At 43.8% G+C, this 22,130-nt stretch overlaps 1 protein-coding gene across 7 annotated transcripts in view; it reads left to right on the top strand.

Annotated features, from left to right (window-relative positions):
* Window positions 1–22,130, top strand: part of SOL1 (carboxypeptidase D) — a 78,869-nt gene that overhangs the window by 4,072 nt on the left and 52,667 nt on the right. For all 7 annotated transcript variants that reach the window (XM_087375638.1, XM_087375637.1, XM_087375643.1 and 4 more), the window contains 2 exons: window positions 1,538–1,568; window positions 1,681–1,737. In XM_087375638.1, the coding sequence (XP_087231764.1) occupies window positions 1,538–1,568; window positions 1,681–1,737 (88 nt within the window). The remainder of the gene's footprint in view (window positions 1–1,537; window positions 1,569–1,680; window positions 1,738–22,130) is intronic.

The following is a 22,130-nucleotide window of genomic DNA, read 5'->3' as shown; positions in this document are numbered from 1 at the left end:
TCCCACTACTCATTCCCAACTCAGTCCTTAGTGCCTCAAACATTGTAGTCCAAAATTACTGGTAAATTTAACATCCCTGTTTGACACTATGGATCTTGGTAATCTATGCAGATGAAATATATGTTTAATAAACAAATCCGCCACTTGCAGGGCACTACCAGACTCTCTAGTCGGAATGAAGTGAGCCATCTTGGTAAGACGATCAACCACCACAAGGATAGAATCATATCTACCTTGTGTCGTAGGTAGACCTACTATAAAGTCCATGGAAATGCTCTCCTACCTACCTAGTGGTATTTCCAAGGGTTGTAAAAGTCCAGGTGGCTTCATCTGCTTTGCCTTACACACTTGACATGAAAAACAACGTTGTCACATATTCATGAATATGTTTTTTCATTTTTGGCCACCAAAAGAAATCTTGTTTCACGAGATCATACGTCTTCTCGATTCCTGGATGTCCTGCACATGGGCTTTCACGGCACAGTTGAATGACTCTCTGCCTGAGATAATTCTGATTAGGTACTACTACCTTGCCATTTCTTTTCAGCATACCATCCCCTATGGTATATCTTGCATAAGTTTGGCCTTTTCTAGATGCCAGGTCACCCTTTTCCTCGAGTTTAAGCACATGAGCCTTAGGCCAAAGGCTCTGGACGAACTTGTCCACCTTTTGAGTTTCTCTAATCTCGGCCATTAGAGCACTCTCTAATACCGTGAAACTCATATTATGCATAATGCGTGACAACACATCAGCAACTTTATTATCCTTCCCTCTTTGGTACCGAATAGTCATGTTAAACTCCTGCATGAGTTCTACCTACCTAGCTTGGCGGCCTCTCAAGTCTGGTTGTTTACAGAAATGTTTCTTAGTATCATGATCAACATCAACATAAAACTCTAATCCATACAAATAGTGTCTCCATGTTTTCAAAGCATGGACAACGGCATACAACTCTTATTCATGAGTTGGCCAATTTTGTTGAGAGAGAGAAAGCTTCTTGCTTTCAAAGGCTACTGGCCTTCCCTCTTGAAGGAGAACTGCTCCTATCGCAATGCCACTTACATCAGTTTCTATGAAAAGCAGTCTCTGGGGAACAACTATTTTTAACTCCGGTCCTGAGACCATAGCTTGTTTTATAGCGTTAAAACTTTCTTGTTGATTGTCCCCATATAAAAGGTACTTTATCTTCTCTCATCTTACACAACTTGGATTTCCTATTAGGCCATGAATCAATAATCATTCAAGGCAAACAGAGTTCAGACTTAACAAATTTGAAATTGAGCTTATAACATGTCCAAGGCATACTCATGTTAGGAAATAGGAAATGAAAGGGAGAGAATTGCATGCTGATCGGGGCCAAAGACCTGCTGGTCTGTAATATGTTTTTGCATTCTGAACCTGCAATAGGTTTGTTCAATTTTGTTGTGAAGTTGCTGCATTTTGTGCATTGGTTAATTTCTCTCATTTGCGATATGCTGACTAATCTCATATTATGCTGCTGTGGTATATTCTGGTGTGCATAACCATTCAAAACAGTATTGGAAGGAGCTCATTGGGATTTCCACTGGTAAGGTTTTATTTTATGCCTATTATAAACAATGGTTGATTCCAGCTAGCAGAATGCTTCAGCTCCATGTTACTAATTGCAAGCTGATGATGTTTGTCAATGCATTCTGCAGTGGGTTTTGGAGATTTCAGACAAGCCTGGGGAAATAGAAGCAGAGCCTGCATTCAAGGTAACCACATTCAGCCCTGGATAAAATAGAATGGAAGTGTCGTGTAGTCAGCATATATATCTCATAGTGTCATTTTGCAGTGTTAATTTTACAAAGCTCAGAGTTGAAGTGTTGGAGTAGAGTAACACAGTTAACATGATGCACTTCTAAGGCAAGGGCCGTGAGTGAACCCAGGAAAAACTTGTTGCTTTGATTCTTGGTCAGAAGATATATGGGGGATATTTATGCTGGAATGCTATTGTCTTATGATGGCCTCGTCTCTACTACGTCACATGCCTATTCAAGAATATCCATTTCATAATTGTCCCTCTTCTTATGCAATAAGAAATGTTAGGTATGGAGCTCCTGGGACATTGTTTACAAAAAAGGATTCGTGCTAATGCTAAACCCTTATGATTAATGCCATCCCTCCTCCATAGTAGATACATAGTAGATCATTCGGTAGGCTTGGCAACCAGAATGTTGATGCAAAGGGATAGCTTTCTTACAACTCCTGCGAACTTGCTACTTTGACAGTTTCATATTGATCTAGTGATGATCTTTGTGCAAATTGGAAAGATAAGCAAAATATTTATGTTGAGTTAGTCATTTTCTGTATGTACAGTAGTGAGTGAGGGTTGCCACGTGGGTGTGCCCGGAGGCGTAAGATATTCATCCTTTCTTAGTGTATTTTCACAGGTTAGGAGGGAGACGAGCCAGGGCACGCAGGATTCCCTACAGACTTTGCCAAGCCAGGTTTGGAGGCACGTAAGGGCCACATTTGGCTGCCTCACCAGCCGAGGTTGGGGGCCACCCAATCAGGTCGGGTAACCCCAACCAGCCTGGTCAACCAGTCCCAACCCATTTGGGTCGGGTTAGGCCGGCCAGCAGGTCCGCCAGTCGGCTGCATAATCATGCTGACCAGTAACCATAGTTGGCTTCACCTAACTTAATCCCATACTAACTATAGCTAACTGACCTAACCTAACCCACCAAGCTAACCTAAAGTTAGATTAACCTTAGGAAACTTAAGGTTTGTAGCGACGGGCAGCGATGGAAGGTGATGGCGGCGGACAAAACACGACTAGAATGGAAAAAACGTGGCCCAACTCGGCAACGAATCAATGGAGAAGCTCAGGGGGTCGATTCGTACGCAGGCTGCAAGCGATGAGCGGCACTTTGTGTGGATGGATCTGGTGGATAGGCTTTGGGCGACGGAGCCTTGCATAAGCTACGTTAGAGGTCCGCATGCAGGAAGTTCACAGCTGATATATGTAGGACAATGGGAGGCCTTAACATATGGCTGTAGGAGCAGGTCGTTCGATTGGGTCTTGCTTGGCTGGTTAGATTGGAGAAGGGCTAGTTTGATTGTAAGAAGCGACTGTGGGGCAGTTCTATTACGCAATGGACCTCCGAATTATGGATTACCAGCTGCTATGTCCCAATGGGCTTATGGAGTTTTTGTCATAGCTTCTTCTGTGGTTGTAACACTTGCAGAAAGATGGCACCATGGAGATGGCTAGTGAGCAGAAGGGTTGATGGGCAGCGCTGACGAATCGATGGAGAACGTCGAGATGCCTTTGTCGCATAACATCTTCCTCGCGTTGACGCTTGCTACCCTTGGTTTCGCATGTATAGCAGTGAGCTCCATTGAAGCTGAAGAGACATGGTGGTAGGGAGAGCACTGTGACATGAAGTTGGGGGTAATAAACTTCACGCACCTCTTCACTTCTTACTGCTTTTGAACTGAGTGATAGAGATAGTTATCATTGGCAAAGGGACATTAAAAAAGAAGCTTTTATACCAAGAGACCACACTATACTGTCCTCCCTTCGATGAGAATGAAGATGGTAACATCCCAAGTGATGTTGTACTCAAGCATAGGGAGAAGGAAAGGATCAGCAGAGGCCATAATCTCAGCAAGCCGGTCTGTACCCAAGAGAAGAGGGATACGTTGTTGAAAGAAGATCTTGCAGCTCAACATGACATGAACTGCTATATATCGAGGAGTTTGAAGGGGATGATTGGGTCGAATGGGTAGGTTCCGAGGAAACATTGCACCTCCTTCATAGACACCTTTACACTTAGCTCAAAACACTCTCCAAACTATCATAAGACACAGAGACCCATAACTTTCGGCAGAGACATGATATAAAATATTCAAACCCATATTGAGATGTGCCTTGAAATGGGTTTCGCTCTGATATAAGTTTCGTAAGAAACAAAGAAGCGGTCGGAAAGATATGGGCAGTTTACTGGACGGGGGTAAAAACTGTCTGAAAAAGAAACAGTCACACACAGAGAGTGTAATCAACCCGTCGAGGACAGGCAAAACCTTCCACGTCGAATACATCAAAGACACTTTTATTTCTCTCCCTCTTTCTCTCTCAACAGATACACTAGGGCCTAGGACAATTGTCGGGCTGGACCCTCCCGAAGGTTTTTATTCATTGAGAGAAATCAAGTACAAGAGTTCAGCATAGAAGCTGCACACCCAAATTCCAACGTGAATGAATCATTACATGAGCTCTCAGGCTCCCTTTCTTGGCAATAAGCCACTTGTCAATTTCTACTTCACTTTGCTAATTACATGCCACTAAGGGCAACTCTAGAGGCTTCGAAGCACTTGGTCATGCAAACCACCTCCTAGACTCTTGTTAGGCTCCCGTACCGCTTAGGAAAAATAACTCTTCCTAGTACCTGCAACAATTAATTAAAGCGCACTACCATGGCACCCATTAATTGTTAGCGCTTTGCATGCAAATAACACATTGTGGACTAATTCTAGTCATGGTGGGCGTCCCCACTGAACACATGTGTACACATAACAAATATAAAAAAATATATTTATTCTTTGGTTGACCAAAGTCAACGCTCTTGATCATAATAAAGGGGCTTTGACCAAGGGTCGAGGCGCCTTGATTATAGTCAAGTCTCTCCAACCGAAGTTGGCACAACTCTCCAACCGAAGTTGGCACATCTTGGTTAACCGTGGTTAACCCTCTTGGCGCATGCCAAGTCTCGTTGACCGAAGTCAACACTCTCTGACTGTAGTCAGCTCTGTAGTTCTCTGGTTAACCGCAGTTAACCCTCTTGGTGATAAATTAAGTCTTCCTAACCGAAGTCAGGCTTACTTGACCAGAGTCAAGTATCTTTGACCATAGTCAATTCTTTGACCATTAAAAGAACTCTTTGACCATAATTAATACATATGAAAACTCTTTAATTATGATCAAATAAATGATCAACTGTACTTTGACTTAGGATATTTACATGGTGGTGACATCCCCTCGGCTTCTATTCAGTTGACCTCAACTGAAAAACTTCCTTGTAAACATCCAAAAGCTGTGGATGATCGGACAACATGTCTTCATCCATCCACTTGGCATCTAATGCTGTATAATTTCTGAATTTTACAAGGTATCTGTAAAATTCTTTGCCCTGAGGGCCTTTGCGTATAATATGATACACAATCTGCTCTGGCTGAAGGACCTCCTCCAGCTCATCCACTTCTGGTGGATCTTCTGATACTGGCTCTGTAGGCTCTGGCCCCTGGAATTTCTTTAGAAGACTCACATGAAATGCATTGTCAACCTGTATGCAACCTCATTTATTCTTTCTGTAACCCTGAAAGGGCCATAGTACTTGGGAGATAACTTTGCATACACTTTCTGTTTGCCTTTAAACTTACGGAGCCTAGCTTTCTCGAACTTCAAAAGTACCCAATCCCCTTCCTTGAGATCTAGCTGTCTCCTATGCTTATCTGCAGCTCTTTTATGTTTCTCTTGAGACCTTTCGATGGCTGTCCGGACTTGGCTATAAGCTGACTGGAGGTTTCTCACAAACTGATCAGCTGCAAATATTTCATCCTTGGTCCTCAGGATAGGTGGCAGAATTACCTTTCCATAGATGACCTCAAAGGGAGCTTTCCCTGTGTACTGTATTATTGTAAGCAAACTCTACCAATGGTAGGTACTTTTCCCAGTCTGAACCTTGGTCACCCATGTAGCATTTCAGAATATCCAATGCTATAGAATTTGCTACTTCACTTTGACCATCTGTCTGGGGATGGAAAGAAGAAGAAAAATTCAAATTCGTCCCCATGTTATCAAATAAAGCTCTCCAGAATAGACTGGTCATTTTGGAATCTCGATCACTGACAATGGACTTAGGCATATCATGGTGCTTAAAGATTTGTGCCATGAAAAGTTTAGCCATACGATCTGCCTTTATGGTTTTGCGAACCGGGATCTTGGCAAATTAAAAATGAAGTCCATTGTAATACTTTCCCACGGTGCCTGAGGCACGAGAAGAGGCATAAGTAGGCTAGGTGCCTTTCGTCTATCATACTTTACTTTCTGACACGTAAGGCATTCAGTAACAAACTGATGTATATCTTTCCGCATCCCTGGCCAAAAGAAATACCTCTCTAGTGCTAGAGTTGTTGCTGTAATTCCTCTATGTCCAGCATAGGGAGGTGCATGGCATTCCTCCAAAATCTTTTTTCTCATCTCTTGGGTGATGCATAGGCAGTCATCTTTCATTAGATACCCATCTTTTAGGGAATAGTGGCTGGTGGACTGCCCGTCTTGCATTTGCTGTAAAATCTCACAAAATCCTGCATCATTAGCATATTGCTCCCTCATGCCTTCCAGGTCCTGATGATAAGCAATAGTCACATTATTGACCTGGGGTCTTCGGGACAAGGCATCTGCCACTCTGTTCCGAATTCCTGGGGTATGGACAATCTGAAAATGATGCATTGACAGCATATTTGCCCATTTCATATGCTTCTCAGAAAGTTTTGTCTGAGTTAGAAAATATCTCAGACTTTGGTGATCTGTTTTAACAGTAAAATTTGCACCCAAAAGATAATGTTTCCATGTATGGATGGCATGGATTACAGCCAATAACTCTTTCTCATAGATTCCCAAATATCTCTCTGCATCCCGAAGTCTCCTACTCTCATAGGCCACTACATGACCATTCTGATGCAATGCAGCCCCAACACATTCCCCACAAGCATCACAATCCACATCAAATGGTTGATACAAATCTGGAACGATTAAGATTGGCTCTGTAGTCAGCCTCTCCTTGAGTGTGGTGAAGGCTGTCTTTTGAGGAATTCCCCATCTGAAAGCTGCATTTTTCTTAGTAAGATCGTGGAGTGGAGTGGCTATATCCGCAAAATGCCTGATAAACATTCTGTAGTAAGAACACAGGCCTAGGAAACTTCAAACTTCATGCACAGTTTTCAGCTCTGGCCATTCGTGAATGGCACGGATCTTTGCTGGATCCATCTGTATCCCATTCTTGGATATTATATGCCCCAAGTAATGGATTTCTTCCAAAAAGAATTCACTTTTCTTGCTGTTTGCATAGAGCTGATGATTTCTCAGCTCTTTAAACACTATAGCAAGACGTTCCTTTTGCTCTTCTTCGGACTTAGAAAAGACAATTATGTCATCGAAGAAGGTACCAGTGAACTGTCTGTAGGGTCGGAAGATACGATCCATCATCCTATTGAAGGTAGCTGGGGCATTGGTCAATCCAAAAGGCATCACCAGATATTCATACAACCTAAAAGTAGTACGGAACGCTGTTTTATGCACATCCTGAGGCTGTATCCTCACTTGGTGATAGCCACTCTTTATGTCAATCCTGCTGAAAAGTGAAGCTCCATTTAACTGGTCCAGCACATCATCAATGCGCGGAATAGGGAATCTATTCTTGATGGTCATTTTGTTCAGTGCGCGTTAATCGACGCACATACGGAATGAACCATCTTTCTTCTGTACTAGCAGTACAGGGGAACAAAAAGGAGAAGAATTGGGCTGAATCAACCCCTTGGACAACAAGTCTTGCACCTGAGTCACAATCTCTTCTCGTTGAGTTGCACTAACTTTGTATGGGGGCCTATTGGGTGGCTCGCTGCCAGGAATGAGTTCTATGCCATGATCCTCAGGTCTCTTAGGGGGTAGCTCCCCTAGCAAAACGTCAGAAAAGCAATGGATCTTGTAACGGCACAAGACTAGCTACTGAAGCTGAATGCATAAGGTCTTGAATGTTCTTTGCCCCCAAAGCATTTACTACTGCCTGAATTCTTGGACTGAGACGTGGTCTATACTTTCTCATTTGGGTTCCTTTGGAGATCTTTTTGAAAGGTGCAAGCTGCAAATAGGCATCCCAAAACTTTTGGTTATACACATCCACAGTATCTCCTGCATCCATATGCAAACTGTCCCAATCTTGAAGAACATGATCTCTAAACTATTTAGGCATGAACTGCTGGTAGAAGGCTTTCTTGAAGTCCTTCCACCTCTTTGGGGCTGACCCATCTGTGGTCTGTGCACTCCACCATGCACTAGCTATAGCTGTCAAGTGCAAACTGACCATTCTTAACTTGGAAGATTTTGAAAACTTTTATGTACCAAATGCAGCATCACACTGCCTGATGAATACAATGCTTTGTCTGTATGACCATATTGTCAATTATAGGTCATAAACTTGACAGATTTACCTCCCTCTTTAAATTCTTTGGTCTCTCTGGAAGACTTACTCTTCCTAGACTTCTTGTGTGTCCTTCTTTTCCCGGCTGGTTTATTTGATAAAGAAGAAGATACAGAAGTCGAGCTCCAGGTAGATGGTGAAGGACTGGGAGATCGGTGATGATGCCTCGATCTCTTCCTGATATGAGACCGTCCCCTATGAGATCTCTCTCTCTCTCTGGCTGTACACGAGAGTGTGCCTCTGGCATTGGCACATCATAAGCTGCATTAGGCATATTTTCTACTTGAAACAAATGCTGAGCTCTTGGGTCCCTTCTGAAATTTTCCATCTCCTGTATACGTGTGCGTACCATCTGCTCAAACTCTTGCTGAGTTTGTTGCACACTTCTCTGTCTTGGATGTGCATCCCTATCTTGTGAATCCTTCTGGATAGGTGATTGAGCCATTTTCCTTCAACTTGTCTGAGATCTGCAAGTTTCACACACACACTGTGTATGCAACTGATGCACACTGCCTTTGCTTTTTAAAGAGAAAATTTACCTCAACAAGAGATGTCTTGCATTCACAATCTATGCCAGTAATGGGCTGCCAGTTCAAGACATATACCCACAAGGTTGCCAAGGTATCAACAACTGGCATACATTTTCTCTTTTATGCAAATCTCTGATTTCTTTGTTTTCTGCTTTTCTGACAGTAAATGCTTTCTCAGATAGGTGAAAACTGCTAGCAGAAACAGTCTCTGTAACTTTTTTTTTTTTTTTTTTTTGGGACAGTAACCTGATGAAGTAACCGGCTGGTTACTCTAACCAAACTGACTGGTTCTGGTAGGTTAGTCTACAACTAGACTAACTGGACTGGTCAGAGTCTAGTTACAGTGACCAGACTAGACTGGTTGGGTCAACTAACTGGACCTCTTACTAGTCCACTAACCAAGGTTAAGTTAGATTAACCTCAGGTCTTCCACCTCAGCCACCTGTCTAGCTAGCACTCCAGGTCAGTTGCCACATGTCCTGCCACATCATCCACTAAACTGCCACGTCATCTCACTCGTGTGGTCACCACGCCACCTTTCACGTGTCAAATTACACACGTGTGCCACGTCAGCATCCACACGTGTCTGCCACATCAGCTTTGTGCATGCCTTGTGCACGCTTGTGCCATGTCATCTGCCCTACTGGCTGCCATGTAAGCCTAAGGTTGAACCTTGGCTGAGAAAATATGCGCAGGCGACGGAATTCTCTAGAGCTTCGCGCGTCGCGCCTTCACGTCCGACGAGAAAAGAAACAGAAACCTCCCATCGAGCCACAGACCAGCTTCACAACTTCGCCAGTGCTCGCACTTCGGATATTGCTTCTGGTCGCCATACGCTTAGCCTTGGTTCACACTTACGTATAGCCTAGATTCAGCGTACGATCGAGAACTAATCACTCAACGCTATCTCTGCCCGTAGTGTGTCAGTAGGAAAAGTAGACCTTCGTGGGCAGCCAAAAAAAAACTCGTGACGGCTAGCCAAGGTCTTTTGAAACCTCTCCTCGTACATACACTTCAGATTGCGCCCATCGCTTGTTACCTTTTTGCTAGATCGTCACAGCCTCTATCTTTATCCTTCAGCTGGCATCTCACCTAGGGACTAGCATAAAGAGAACAGACTATGAAGCTTCCCGTACGCCAATCTTATGCGCAAGCTGGAATGCTAATTCCTTGCCTAAGCTACTGCTTGGATCGTCAAAGGCTTGAGAAAGCCTTTAATCCTGCTCTGATACCAATGTAATCAGCTTGTCGAGGACAGCCAAAACCTTCCACGTAGAATACAGCAAAGACACTTTTATTTCTCTCCCTCTCTCCCTCTCTCAACAGATACACTAGGGCCCAGGACAATTGTCGGGCTGGGCCGCCCCGAAGGTTTTTATTCATTGAGAGAAATCAAGTACAAGAGTTCAGCGTACAAGCTACACACCCAAATTCCAACGTGAATGAATCATTACATGAGCTCTCAGGCTCCCTTTCTTGGCAACAAGCCACTTGTCAATTTCTACTTCACTTCCCTAATTACATGCCACTAAGGGCAACTCTGGAGTCTTCGAAGCACTTGGTCATGCGAACCACCTCCTAGACTCTTGTTAGGCTCCGGTAGCGCTTAGGAAAAATAACTCTTCCTAGTACCTGCAACAATTAATTAAAGCGCACTATCATGGCACCCATTAATTGTTAGCGCTTTGCATGCAATAACACACTGTGGACTAATTCTAGTCACGGTGGGCGTCCCCACTGAACACATGTGCACACATAACAATATAAAAATATATATTTATTCTCTGGTTGACCGAAGGGTCGAGTCGCCTTGATTATAGTCAAGTCTCTCCAACCGAAGTTGGTACAACTCTCCAACCGAAGTTGGCACATCTTGGTTAACTGTGGTTAACTCTCTTGGCGCATGCCAAGTCTCGTTGACTGAAGTCAACACTCTTTGACCGTAGTCAACTCTGTAGTTCTCTGGTTAACCGCAGTTAACCCTCTTGGTGATAAACCAAGTCTTCCTGACCGAAGTCAGGCTTACTTGACTAGAGTCAAGTATCTTTGACCGTAGTCAATTCTCTGACCATTAAAAGAACTCTTTGACCATAATTAATACATATGAAAACTCTTTAATTATGATCAAATAAATGATCAATTGTACTTTGACTTAGGATATTTACATGGTGGTGACAGAGAGTCATAGATTTTTGGTCTGAAATCTAATAGAATAACTAAAGACATAGGATGATGCTCCTTGAAGAGAGCTTTGCACTGATATAATCTTCGTCCAAATCGGACGATGGAGCAAAAAGTTATGAGCAAAATACTGACAGGGGGTCAAACTGTCATGAAAACACCTACTCCTTCTACTGGTACCGACTTGGGAGAATACTACCTCCATGCTTAGACTTCATCAATGATCCAAGTCCCATAGAGGTCGCCTAGGAGGAAAGGAAGAGCTCCCTTTGTGGCTTGGGAAATAGATAAACCATGTATGCGCAATGAGCGGCCGAACGAACAACACTTTTGAGCACTTTGGAAGAGAAAACAATGGAAAAAGGAAAGAAACACTCAAGAGAGAGAACCTGAAGTGACCTTCATTACATAGTTACTAGGGAACGTGAACTGCAACGGAATGTCGACCCCCTGGGGAACGGGTACGCCCAAATCCTAGGAAACGTGAACGGGAAGGGAACGCCACGTCACCATACCCATAAACAAACATACTATTATATACATTAGAAAGCTTAAACTTAGAATCCAAGACTCAAAAATATTGCAATTGCTTTTGGAGTAAGCCTTAAGGACTCAAGACTCAGGACATAGTTCACAAATAATCATTGATAATAGAATCTAGATTAATCATTATAGCTTGCCAATGGCATTACAAAAGAAAAGTCCATCAGAGACAAGGCATAAACATATGAGATTATCTTGAGTCTTGGAATCTTGAATCTGGATACAAGAAAAGGAGAGTGACACCTCCTACTACTGAGGCTCCTAGAACTTAAAAAACTAGCTGCTACATGCATGATCCACTCAACACTGTCAACATCAATGATCAATCTAAATCTGCAGCATTGTGGTTGCTGCCCTCTTCCTCCTCTTCATCATCTCCATCATCTGGTTGATCTCCATCTTCTTGGTTATCTCCAACATCATCCATGGATGCACCCACCACAGGAACGATTTGCTGGCATGTTGCCTTACCATTCTTCTCCTGCCATCCAATGAATTCCTCACGGCTGTACCCAGCATTCATCTTTTGAAGCAAACGTAAGTTTGCATGCACAAAAACAAGGTCACTTGCCTTTTGTGTCCCAAGTCCTCGCATCACCTCCTTATCTGACTCTTGCTTGCTACCTTGAAATTCAGGTTCCAAGACATAAGCTGCAGCATGCAAGGGTGAATGATAGGAGTTCCACCGCTCCACTGCCAAGTCTACTAATTCTTGCTTCCTATCAGGATTAGTCACCACCTCCTTTACATTTTCAATCATTTTGTCCATCCCCTCATAAACTTTGCCAATGCATGGCTCATCACCATCCATAAGCCTCATCAAAAGGATGATGGGCTTCATTATTTTCACCATATGATTGACATCCTCCCAATAGGGATCAGATAAGCATAAAGACTTGCATTCCAAGGCATTTGCACTCTTTGATTCCTTCCACGCCTCCCATTCATTACACACAACAAGCTGCCTTAGAGCATTTTTTACCTCTAGAAGATGCTCCAACATGATGAAGTTGTATGCAAAACGTGTCTCTGAATACTTCAAGAGGTCTTTGGAGGCAAGCTTACGATACACTTCAAGAATGTAGTGGTGTCGCGTGATAAAACCAATAATATCCTTTGCAAAATCAATTATTGGATGAACCCAAGCAAGCTTCCTTATGTCCTTCAGCAAGTTATTCAAGCAATGTGCCATGCGAGCACTAAAAGTGAGCTTAGGATAACGTGCCTCCAAAATGCGACTTGCTGCCCTGTTGGAATTCTCCCCATCTACTATGAATTGAATGACATAATCAGCCCCCACCTCATTAATAGATTCACTCCACAAATCAGCCAACCTCTCTGCTGTCTTTCCGCCCTCTAAGTTATCAATGGACTTCAAGAAGCATGACTTACCCCTGCAATATGCAACTATGCCCTGAATAGATCGACTACGTGTATCACTCCATCCATCATGCATCAAGGTGTTAGAATTATAGATATAATTCAGCAGTGACCAATGTAATATAATAAGCTAGTTAGGGGCACTTTTCCCTCTTTTAGAGGTTTTTCCCCCTAACTGCAGTTAGTTCACTAACTATGGTTAGTGACTACTAAGGTTTTGTCACTAGGACAAAACCTTATCCTTCTCACTTTGTGTTGTACTCTTTCACTCTATTCTATTGCAACTACGTCTTCAGCTTCCAAGCTTCCTACTCTCTCACTCCCTCTTGCTCTCACTCACTCCCTTTCCTTCATTTGGTATCAGAGCAGGTCCAAGAGACTCGGGCTCCCTGCTTCTTTCATCGTACTTTTTTGCTCCACGTAACAAGTCTGCTCCAAATCGTCCGTACAGTCCGTACGACTGTACGGAATTCGCCGTACATTCCTGCGCCCCGTACATCGTGAAGTGCCATACATCGCCGTACAAGCCCCGTACGTGTCGCTATCTGCCACCGTACATCATCGTACAAGCTCCGTACGTGTCGCCATCTGCCACCGTACAGAGCTCTGCTCCCGTAACCTGCACGCCGTACAATATCCGTACCTGTTCCGTACTTACCGTACAGTACGTACAATCTGTATTTACCGTACAGTTTGGACTTACCATCTGTACTTGCAGATCTACACCGGTTGCTGTCAGCCTCGGGTGTTCTTTGACAGGCTCATCTTGCAGAAAACTACAGTTTGGTGCAGTTGTTTTGGAGTACATTTGGGGCATTTTGCATATTGCAGCCATTGCAATCCATTGTGCAATTTTGGAGCTACATCTGGAGCAAAAATGGGAGATCTAGTCTGAAATTTGGGGCTTTTGTTTTAAAATTGCAGATTTGGGGCTTTTAGTAATTTTGCCCCTTTCTGGCTGCAATTTCTAGCCACAAATTGGGGCTTTTGTGTTGGGAGAGCATTTTTTGGAGTATTCAGTACATACTGCCTTTCTTGGAGTGTTTGGAACACTTTTGGCAGATTTTGGAGAGTGTTTGATGCTTGGACAGATTTCTGACAGCTCAAGTACAGAAATCTAAGTTGCATATACAGCCCGTGCTTGGCTGTGTTTTTGGGAGTTGTGCATTTTATTCCCAGTAAGGGAATTCAGCTTTGTATCTGCTTCAATCTCTTTCTCAGATATGGCCCATCAAAATCAGAATGAGTTCCAGTTCGGTGGTCTTTCACAGGAAGACAAGTTGGATGGTACCAACTACTCCCTCTGGAGTTTCATGGTATGTAATATTCTGATTTCTCGCAATTTATGGGATTATGTCAATGGGGATGAAATCCGACCAGCAGATATTGCACCTGCTACCCCTCCTCAGCAAGGAGGTGGAAGAGGTCGTGCACAGGGTGCAGCTGCAGGGCAAGTTGTTGGTGCAGCTACAGTCAATACTCCAGAGCAAAAGAGATGGGATTCACGGGATGCCTTAGCCTTGTCATGCATCTCTCTTTCAGTGAAAAGATCAATCATTCCGCATATCCGGTCGTGTAAGACCTCCAGGGCAGCGTGGGAAAGCATGTATGCAGCACGGAATGATGCCAGAGTATCTTTCTTAAAAAGAGAGTTGAGCAATACCCATATGGAGGAGGGTGACTCCATGTCAGTCCACCTCACAAAGCTACAGGATCTCAGAGAGCAGTTGTTAAACATAGATGAAATTATTCCTGATTCAGAGATGATTACAACCACTCTGAATTCTCTTCCTGAGTCTTATCTCAGCTTTCACACTTCGCTGAATTTATCATTGAGGGGGGGTGCAAATCCTCTCTCTTTTCATGAGTTGATAGGACTTCTGCTTCAGGAAGAGCAGACCAGGACAAATTTGGCTTCACGTGCAGGTGAACAAGCCATGCTCTCAAAATTTAAATCAAAAACAAAGGGACAGGCAAAGACAACAGCAAATCAGCCTTCCAGTGGGTCAGGACAGCCTACACAAAAGGCTAAAAGTGATGCAAGTAAGCCCAAAAAGAAGGGTTTTTGTCACTACTGGAAAAAGCCAGGTCATCACATAGCAGAATGTAGGAAAAGGATTGCAAAAGAAAAGAAAAACAGCTCAGGAATGGCTGTTTCAGATTCAGCCCCTTGTGCATCTGACAGTGGGGATGCTGCAGCCAACTTTGTTGGTTAAGATTATGCCTTTTTATCTTGCATTTCTGATTCTAGGTTGGCTGTTCCAGATGCTCGGGATAGTACAGCCTCTTGCAGTGATGATACATATGCATTTTTGACTTGCAGCTTTGACTCTTCTACAGATGCATCTGCTTTCAGTGTTAATGAAACACTGAACACATGGTATTTTGACAGCGGTGCATCCAAGCACATCACTTCGAGGAAGTGTCTTTTTACTTCCTTGCATCCACCTCCTGTTGGTAAGAAAGTCACTTGTGCCAACAACTCCTTATATTCAGTACGTGGCACAGGAGAAGTTGAGCTCACTGCAATTGATGGCTCAATTTTCAGACTTTCTGATGTCTTATATGTGCCTGGCATAACCAAAAATCTCCTTTCAGTGTCCACTCTTAACAGAGGGGGATTTCAGGTCATCTTTGAGGATGACAAATGTGCTGTCCGAGACAGGGAAGCTAATTATGCCTTAATGTTATCTGGTACTCTGCTGCGTGGGCTTTTTCAGCTTGATATTTTTGAGAAAAGAGCAGCCCATGCTTTGGCAATTTCTACCCCTACAGCTGCCATGCAAAATGCAGCACTATGGCATGCCAGATATGGCCACATGCATTATAACAGCTTAATGACACTTCAGAAATTTTCAATGGTTGATGCATTGCCACCTCTTGAGATACCTCCTCCACATGCCTGTGAGCCACCTCTTGAGATACCTCCTCCACATGCCTGTGAAGGGTGCATTTTAGGTAAAATGCATAGATTCCCCTTCAAAAAGGATAATTCAGTTAAAGCTGTTCGCAAATTGCAGCTTATACACAGTGATGTCTGTGGTCCCATGAGGACTCCGTCATTGGGTGGTCATCTCTACTTTGTCACATTTATTGATGACTACTCTAATTTTACTTGGGTTTATGGGCTGAAAAAGAAATCTGAAGTGTTCACAGTGTTTAAACACTTTTCAGCCATGGTTGAAAATGAAACCGGACTCAAGATACAGACATTACGCACGGATAGAGGTGGGGAATACCTATCTGCAGAATTTGATGCTTTTCTCAAGCAAAAGGGTATTGTGCATCAGCTCACAGTCAGGCTGACCCCTCAGCAAAATGGCAAAGCTGAGAGGAAAAATAGAATCCTCATGGAGATGGACAGATGTATGCTGAAAAGCAAACACATGCCTCATAAATTCTGGTTAGAGGGTTTGATGTGTGCCAATTACATTTTGAACAGGGCTCCCACTAAGGCTTTAAAAACAAAAACTCCTTTTGAGGTCTGGAATGACAGGAAGCCTTCAGTGGATCACTTCCGAGTCTTTGGATGCCTTGCCTATGCACATGTGCCAGTTGAATTTAGGCACAAATTGTCAGATAAAGCCATCAAATGCATATTTGTTGGATACAGTGCAGAAAGCAAGGGGTATCGTCTCTACAATCCTGCTACACGCAAAATCATTGTAAGTAGAGATGTGATATTTTCTGAAAATTCAGCTCACACTCAGGCTGATTTTCAAATGCCTTCATCTTCAGAGAATGTCTTTCAAGGGTTGCTACCCATTGCTTTGGGTTCCCCTGCTGATTTTTCTGATCCAAATCAGAATTTACAGCAACCTTCAAATGCTTCACTTCCGCCACAGGATGTCTTGCCTCCTCCACAGGCAGTGGAACAAGTGGTGCAGCAAGAAATTGCAGACATACATGCAGCAAAAACAGTCCCAAACTGGCTGTTACAAACTCTCAGGGAGAGTAAACTTGATGCTCCGTTACCTGGCAGGACTCGCAGTGCAGCAAGGCACATGGAAGGTGCTAATTCAGTGGAATCAGCATATGCAGGTACTCTCCTCGATGAGGAGGAGCCTGCCACATTTGAAGAAGCAAAAGGTAATGTGCATTGGATGAATGCCATGGACGATGAGTTGCAGTCCATTGCAAAAAATCAGACTTGGGATGTTGTGGACTTGCCACAGGGTAAACATGCTATTGGCACACGATGGGTATTTAAAGTCAAACGGAAGCCAGATGGCTCCATTGACAGATATAAAGCCAGGCTGGTTGCTAAAGGCTATGCTCAGAAAAAGGGCATAGATTATGAGGAGACTTTTGCTCCTACATCCCGGATGACCACCATCCGATCAGTAATTGCAATGGCTGCACATTTTGAGTGGAATGTTCATCAGTTGGACATAAAAACAGCCTTCTTGAATGGGGACTTGCTCAAAGAGGTGTATGTCAAACCACCTCTGGGCTTTGAAATTACAGCAAATGCACTTCAAGTATGCAAGCTTAATAAAGCTTTATATGGGCTGAAACAGGCCCCTCGTGCATGGTATGCCAAAATACATGCCTTTTTGACCAGCAAGGGGCTGCACAATAGTCCTACTGAGAGCACCCTCTACATCAAGATGGATGGGGGGGAAATCTTAGTCATCCTTCTTTATGTTGATGACTTACTGCTCACAGGGTCCAATGAAGAAAAAATTGCAGATTTCAAAGCTGATCTGCGGACCAACTTTGACATGTCAGATTTGGGGCTGCTTCACTTTTATTTGGGGATCCAGTTCTCTCATGAGAGACGTGGCACTGTTATGTCTCAGTCCAAGTATGTTCAGAAACTCTTGGACAGATTTAACATGCAAGAGTGTAAGCCCATATCTACTCCTATGGAACCGGGGCTGAAACTCACAATGCATGATGCAGGAGAATCAGTTGATGCCACACTTTACAGTCAAGCTGTTGGATGCCTCATATATCTCTGCAATACTAGGCCTGATATTCAGTTTGCAGTATCTCAGGTGAGCAGGTACATGCACAGCCCCAAAACTATGCATTGGCAGGCAGTTAAGCGCATCTTCCGTTATTTGCAGGGCACCAAGTCTTTTGGCTTACTATTTCCCAGGGGGGGTGACTTGCAGATGCATGCCTACAGTGATTCAGATTGGGTTGGTGATTATGACACTAGGCAGTCCACTAGTGGCAATTGTTTCTTTTTGGGAAAATCTTGCATTTCATGGCTGAGCAAGAAACAATCTATAGTGGCTACCTCATCATGTGAAGCTGAGTACAGGGCAGCTTTCACAGCAACAGTTGAATGTGTCTGGCTGAGACGTTTATTTGCTGATCTTCATCTGTCTTTGGAGGGTCCTTCTCCAATTCTCACTGATAGTCAGAGTGCCATTGCAGTGGCAAAGAATCCAGTGTTTCATGCTCGCACGAAGCACATTGAGGTTCACTATCACTACGTCAGAGAGAAGTTGCATGGAGAAGTTGCATGCAGGAGAGATCAGTATGATCTTTGTGTCCACACATGACAACGTTGCAGATATTTTCACCAAAGCGCTACCACGTGAGAAGTTTGAGGCATTTCGCAGTGCCCTGAACTTATATCCGTTTGGTGATTGATCAGCCTTGTACATGACATTGGCACTGCAGGGGGGTGTTAGAATTATAGATATAATTCAGCAGTGACCAATGTAATATAATAAGCTAGTTAGGGGCACTTTTCCCTCTTTTAGAGGTTTTTCCCCCTAACTGCAGTTAGTTCACTAACTATGGTTAGTGACTACTAAGGTTTTGTCACTAGGACAAAACCTTATCCTTCTCACTTTGTGTTGTACTCTTTCACTCTATTCTATTGCAACTACGTCTTCAGCTTCCAAGCTTCCTACTCTCTCACTCCCTCTTGCTCTCACTCACTCCCTTTCCTTCACAAGGTAGCACCAAATGTCTTCCATTCCTCTTTAACAAGCTTCAAAGCCCGCTCTATGCTGTGCTTCTCTCCTTCTAAAATCTTGGTTCTCAAGGCTTCATAAGATGGCGGTGTGTAAGAGGGACAAAAAGCTGCAATAGCCCTCACCATGTCCACAAAATAAGGATTGCGGGCTTGATTCAAGGCAATGTCACCACTAAAAATAAAAACGCCCCACTGCATCATCTACCTCTGTCTTCCTGCCAAGGTGCCAAGTGGCAGCTAAGGAAGCTTGTTTCTTGCCCTTCCCAAGACTGGAAGTGGCAACTGAAATAGAAGGCATTGCTGAGACTGGAATACTTGTAGACACTGCACTTCCAATAGGCATAAAAGCTCGAGCACCATGCTTAGATGCATTTGCCAATGCTTTTAGGCGTAAAAGAACATATTCTGGCACTGAAGGACATATGCTAATGCCTTTATTCTGCTCTTCCAACAAGTGAGCTTTCACTGTCATTGAACTGCCAATCTTTGGCTGGCCACAATAGCGGCATGTCCATTTTCGTGAACCTCGTGCAAGCGCCTCCTCGGGATTTAGAAGGTCCGCTTCCTTCCACCAAGGGGATTGGGCATCACGGCGTGGAGGAGCCATGAGAATTCAAACTAGTGCACAACAGTCTATTGCCAACAGTTCGTAGAAGCTAGTGTAGCTGCCAAGGCCCAGCCTCTAGCGACAAGCTAGAACTCTTCTTTTGTGTAGCCTTCACCTGTGTATGCAGTCGGAAGATGGGCGTTAGTGTAGCTGGCTGCTGTCTGTCTTGTGCCGTCGCCTATGTGTGTTGGAACACTTGCATGCAGTAGGCTAGCTATGCGTAGGCTAGCTGTGCGTAGGTTGTAGCATAGGCTGCGCGATGGTAGCGTAGGCTAGCGTAGCTTGATAGGCTATAGCGTTAGCAAGCTGCTAGGCATAGGCTAGGCGTTGCATCATTGCATGCAGCCTTGCAGGTCGAAGCAAGCTTGCAAGCGGCGAACACGCAAAGCATGGAGGTCGACTGCAAGCGGGGAACACACAGAGCCGTGAATCGCGTCGATTAGATTAGGATTAGATAATTTGCTCCAAATCTTTACCTGCATGAAGGGAACGGCTTAGGGAACGTTCCCTAGACATTCCACAAGGGATATGGAATGTTCCATAGCCGTTCCAGAGACCTGACGTTTCATAGACGTTCTTTTCAAGCTGAGTGAAGAGAACACCGTTCCAACGTTCCATAGCTATGGAACGGCGTTGCCTGGCAACTATGCTTCATTACCAATAGAGTGATACTCCACTCCAATGCAACTCAAAATACTATAAACACAAGGGAGAAGAAGAGGTTTCATATGTACAAGAGGGAGCCGAAGCTCCAAGACTACTCATAGAGAGAGAATGAACTAGAGAGAGATGGACTCAAGAGTCTACATAAGAGAATATCTACAAGAGGGAGAGAAGGATCATGGAAAAGCCTTGAGGAGACTAGAGCTACAGCAGCATAAGGCCTAATGGTGGAAGAGATGATGAACAAGGGAGAGGAGGGCTCTTTTTATAGAGATTTTGTCAAGCTGGTGCATTGGTCAACCTAAAAGGCATCACTCTGTAAGCAAAAACTCCCCAAGGTGTGACAAACGATGTTTTCTTTTAATCTTCCTCCCCAATACGAATTTAAAAGTACCTTGAATACCCATCACATACAGTATACATCTCATGCCCTGCCACTTGGTCTAGTATTTCATCTTGGAATGGCAAAGGAAAATGATCCCTCTTAGTGCATGCATTCAAAGGACGAAAGTCCACACAAACCCGCCACTTATTTCCTTTCTTTGGTGTGATAACTACAGGAGATATCCATTCTGGATCATCAACATGAAAGATGAATCCCGCCTCGAATCCCGCCTCAAGTAGTTGACAACTATAGGAGATATCCATTCTGAATCAATAGGAAAGATGAATCCCGTCTCAAGTAGTTGTGTTACCTCTTTCTTTAGTGTCTCAGCTTGGATTATCCCCAATCACCTTAAGCGTTGCACAGCGGGCTTGCTTTCTGGCTTCAACTTAATCTTGTGCTCCACAAGAGAGACTGGTCGAACCTGTGAATAGCTTGTTGCAAAGAGATATGGAAAATCATCTAACATATCCAAGTACTGGAGCTTCTCACTACCTGATAGAGAATCACCAAGAAGCTCTTCCTTGCATTGGCGTCGTTTAGTGTGCTCCACATCCTTCACATGAAGTATCTCTATAGGATCTTCTTGCACCACCACCTTGTTCCTTCTTGACTCGGACTTTGGGCCATATCTCACTAAATGCACCCTAGGTGGAGGGGTGGCTTATGGAGGAGCCATGCCACCTTACATTTTATAATATTACTACCATGGATTATGTACATCACACCTTATGGGTCCTCTTACGTGGCAGGGTGGCACATGGTCATGCCCTGCCACCTCAACCCTGGGCCCTATGCATACCATATTTTATTATACTATTGCGACACATACAAGCACACACACATATTTATGCAGTTTTCGTTGGTCAAATTTATCCATAACAGTTTCCCCCCCCCAGTAGGGAATGCACAGCATTTCATGCCTGGGAAAAAAAACACAACAAGGAAAAGCTTGAGATCCCTTTTGTTGAACACCTTCCTCTCATGTGGTTTCTGGAAATGATCTTGGACCTCAATAGATCCAAGAGTCTGTGTTCATTTACCGTTATACTTTCCTCGATAAAAAACAATCTGTGGTGTCACTGCCATCTCCTCACGCCCTGGATCAAATACAAACCGGCTACTACTCAAAAGGGCCACAAAACCCGGATGCTGCATCAAAGCACATAGGAGCGGGTCACTCCCCCCAGTTTGGGATGGAAGGACCTCCAAAACATACTCCCTCCCATATGGAGGGAAATCTATCATTTGATATAAAACACCATCCCACATTGACTCTTGCAAGAATAGTTTGGAGCTCCTTTCCAAATCAATCATGGGATCATACCTTGTGAAATCATCAAGAGATACCATCAAGACCTTTTCAGCATGCATCACATCCATCAACTTCTTGGCCTCAACTTCATCCTTACTGCTCAATACTTCATCTAACACCATGTCTTTCTCATCAATAAGCTCAGCCCATAGTTGGTTGCATTGTTCTTCAATATCAATCAAAGCATCTTCTGAGCACATTTCAAACATCTCTACCATGCTATCAATACATATAATCACGCCAGGTTCCAAGAGACTCACAACATCAAGGGGAGAAGAAGGGGTGAGGATTTCATTGCTGTCGGCGCCTACTGTCAAGTTTCGAGCTCATTGATGCTTTCATCATCGAACAATCCATCAAGA

Source organism: Dipteris shenzhenensis, chromosome 6, assembly GCF_047967505.1.
Source record: "Dipteris shenzhenensis isolate YYH24624 ecotype China chromosome 6, Dip_SZ_1.0, whole genome shotgun sequence".
Taxonomy (NCBI): Eukaryota; Viridiplantae; Streptophyta; class Polypodiopsida; order Gleicheniales; family Dipteridaceae; genus Dipteris; species Dipteris shenzhenensis.
The sequence above is the reverse complement of the archived record's forward strand: the minus strand, read 5'-3'. Positions and strand labels throughout refer to the sequence as shown.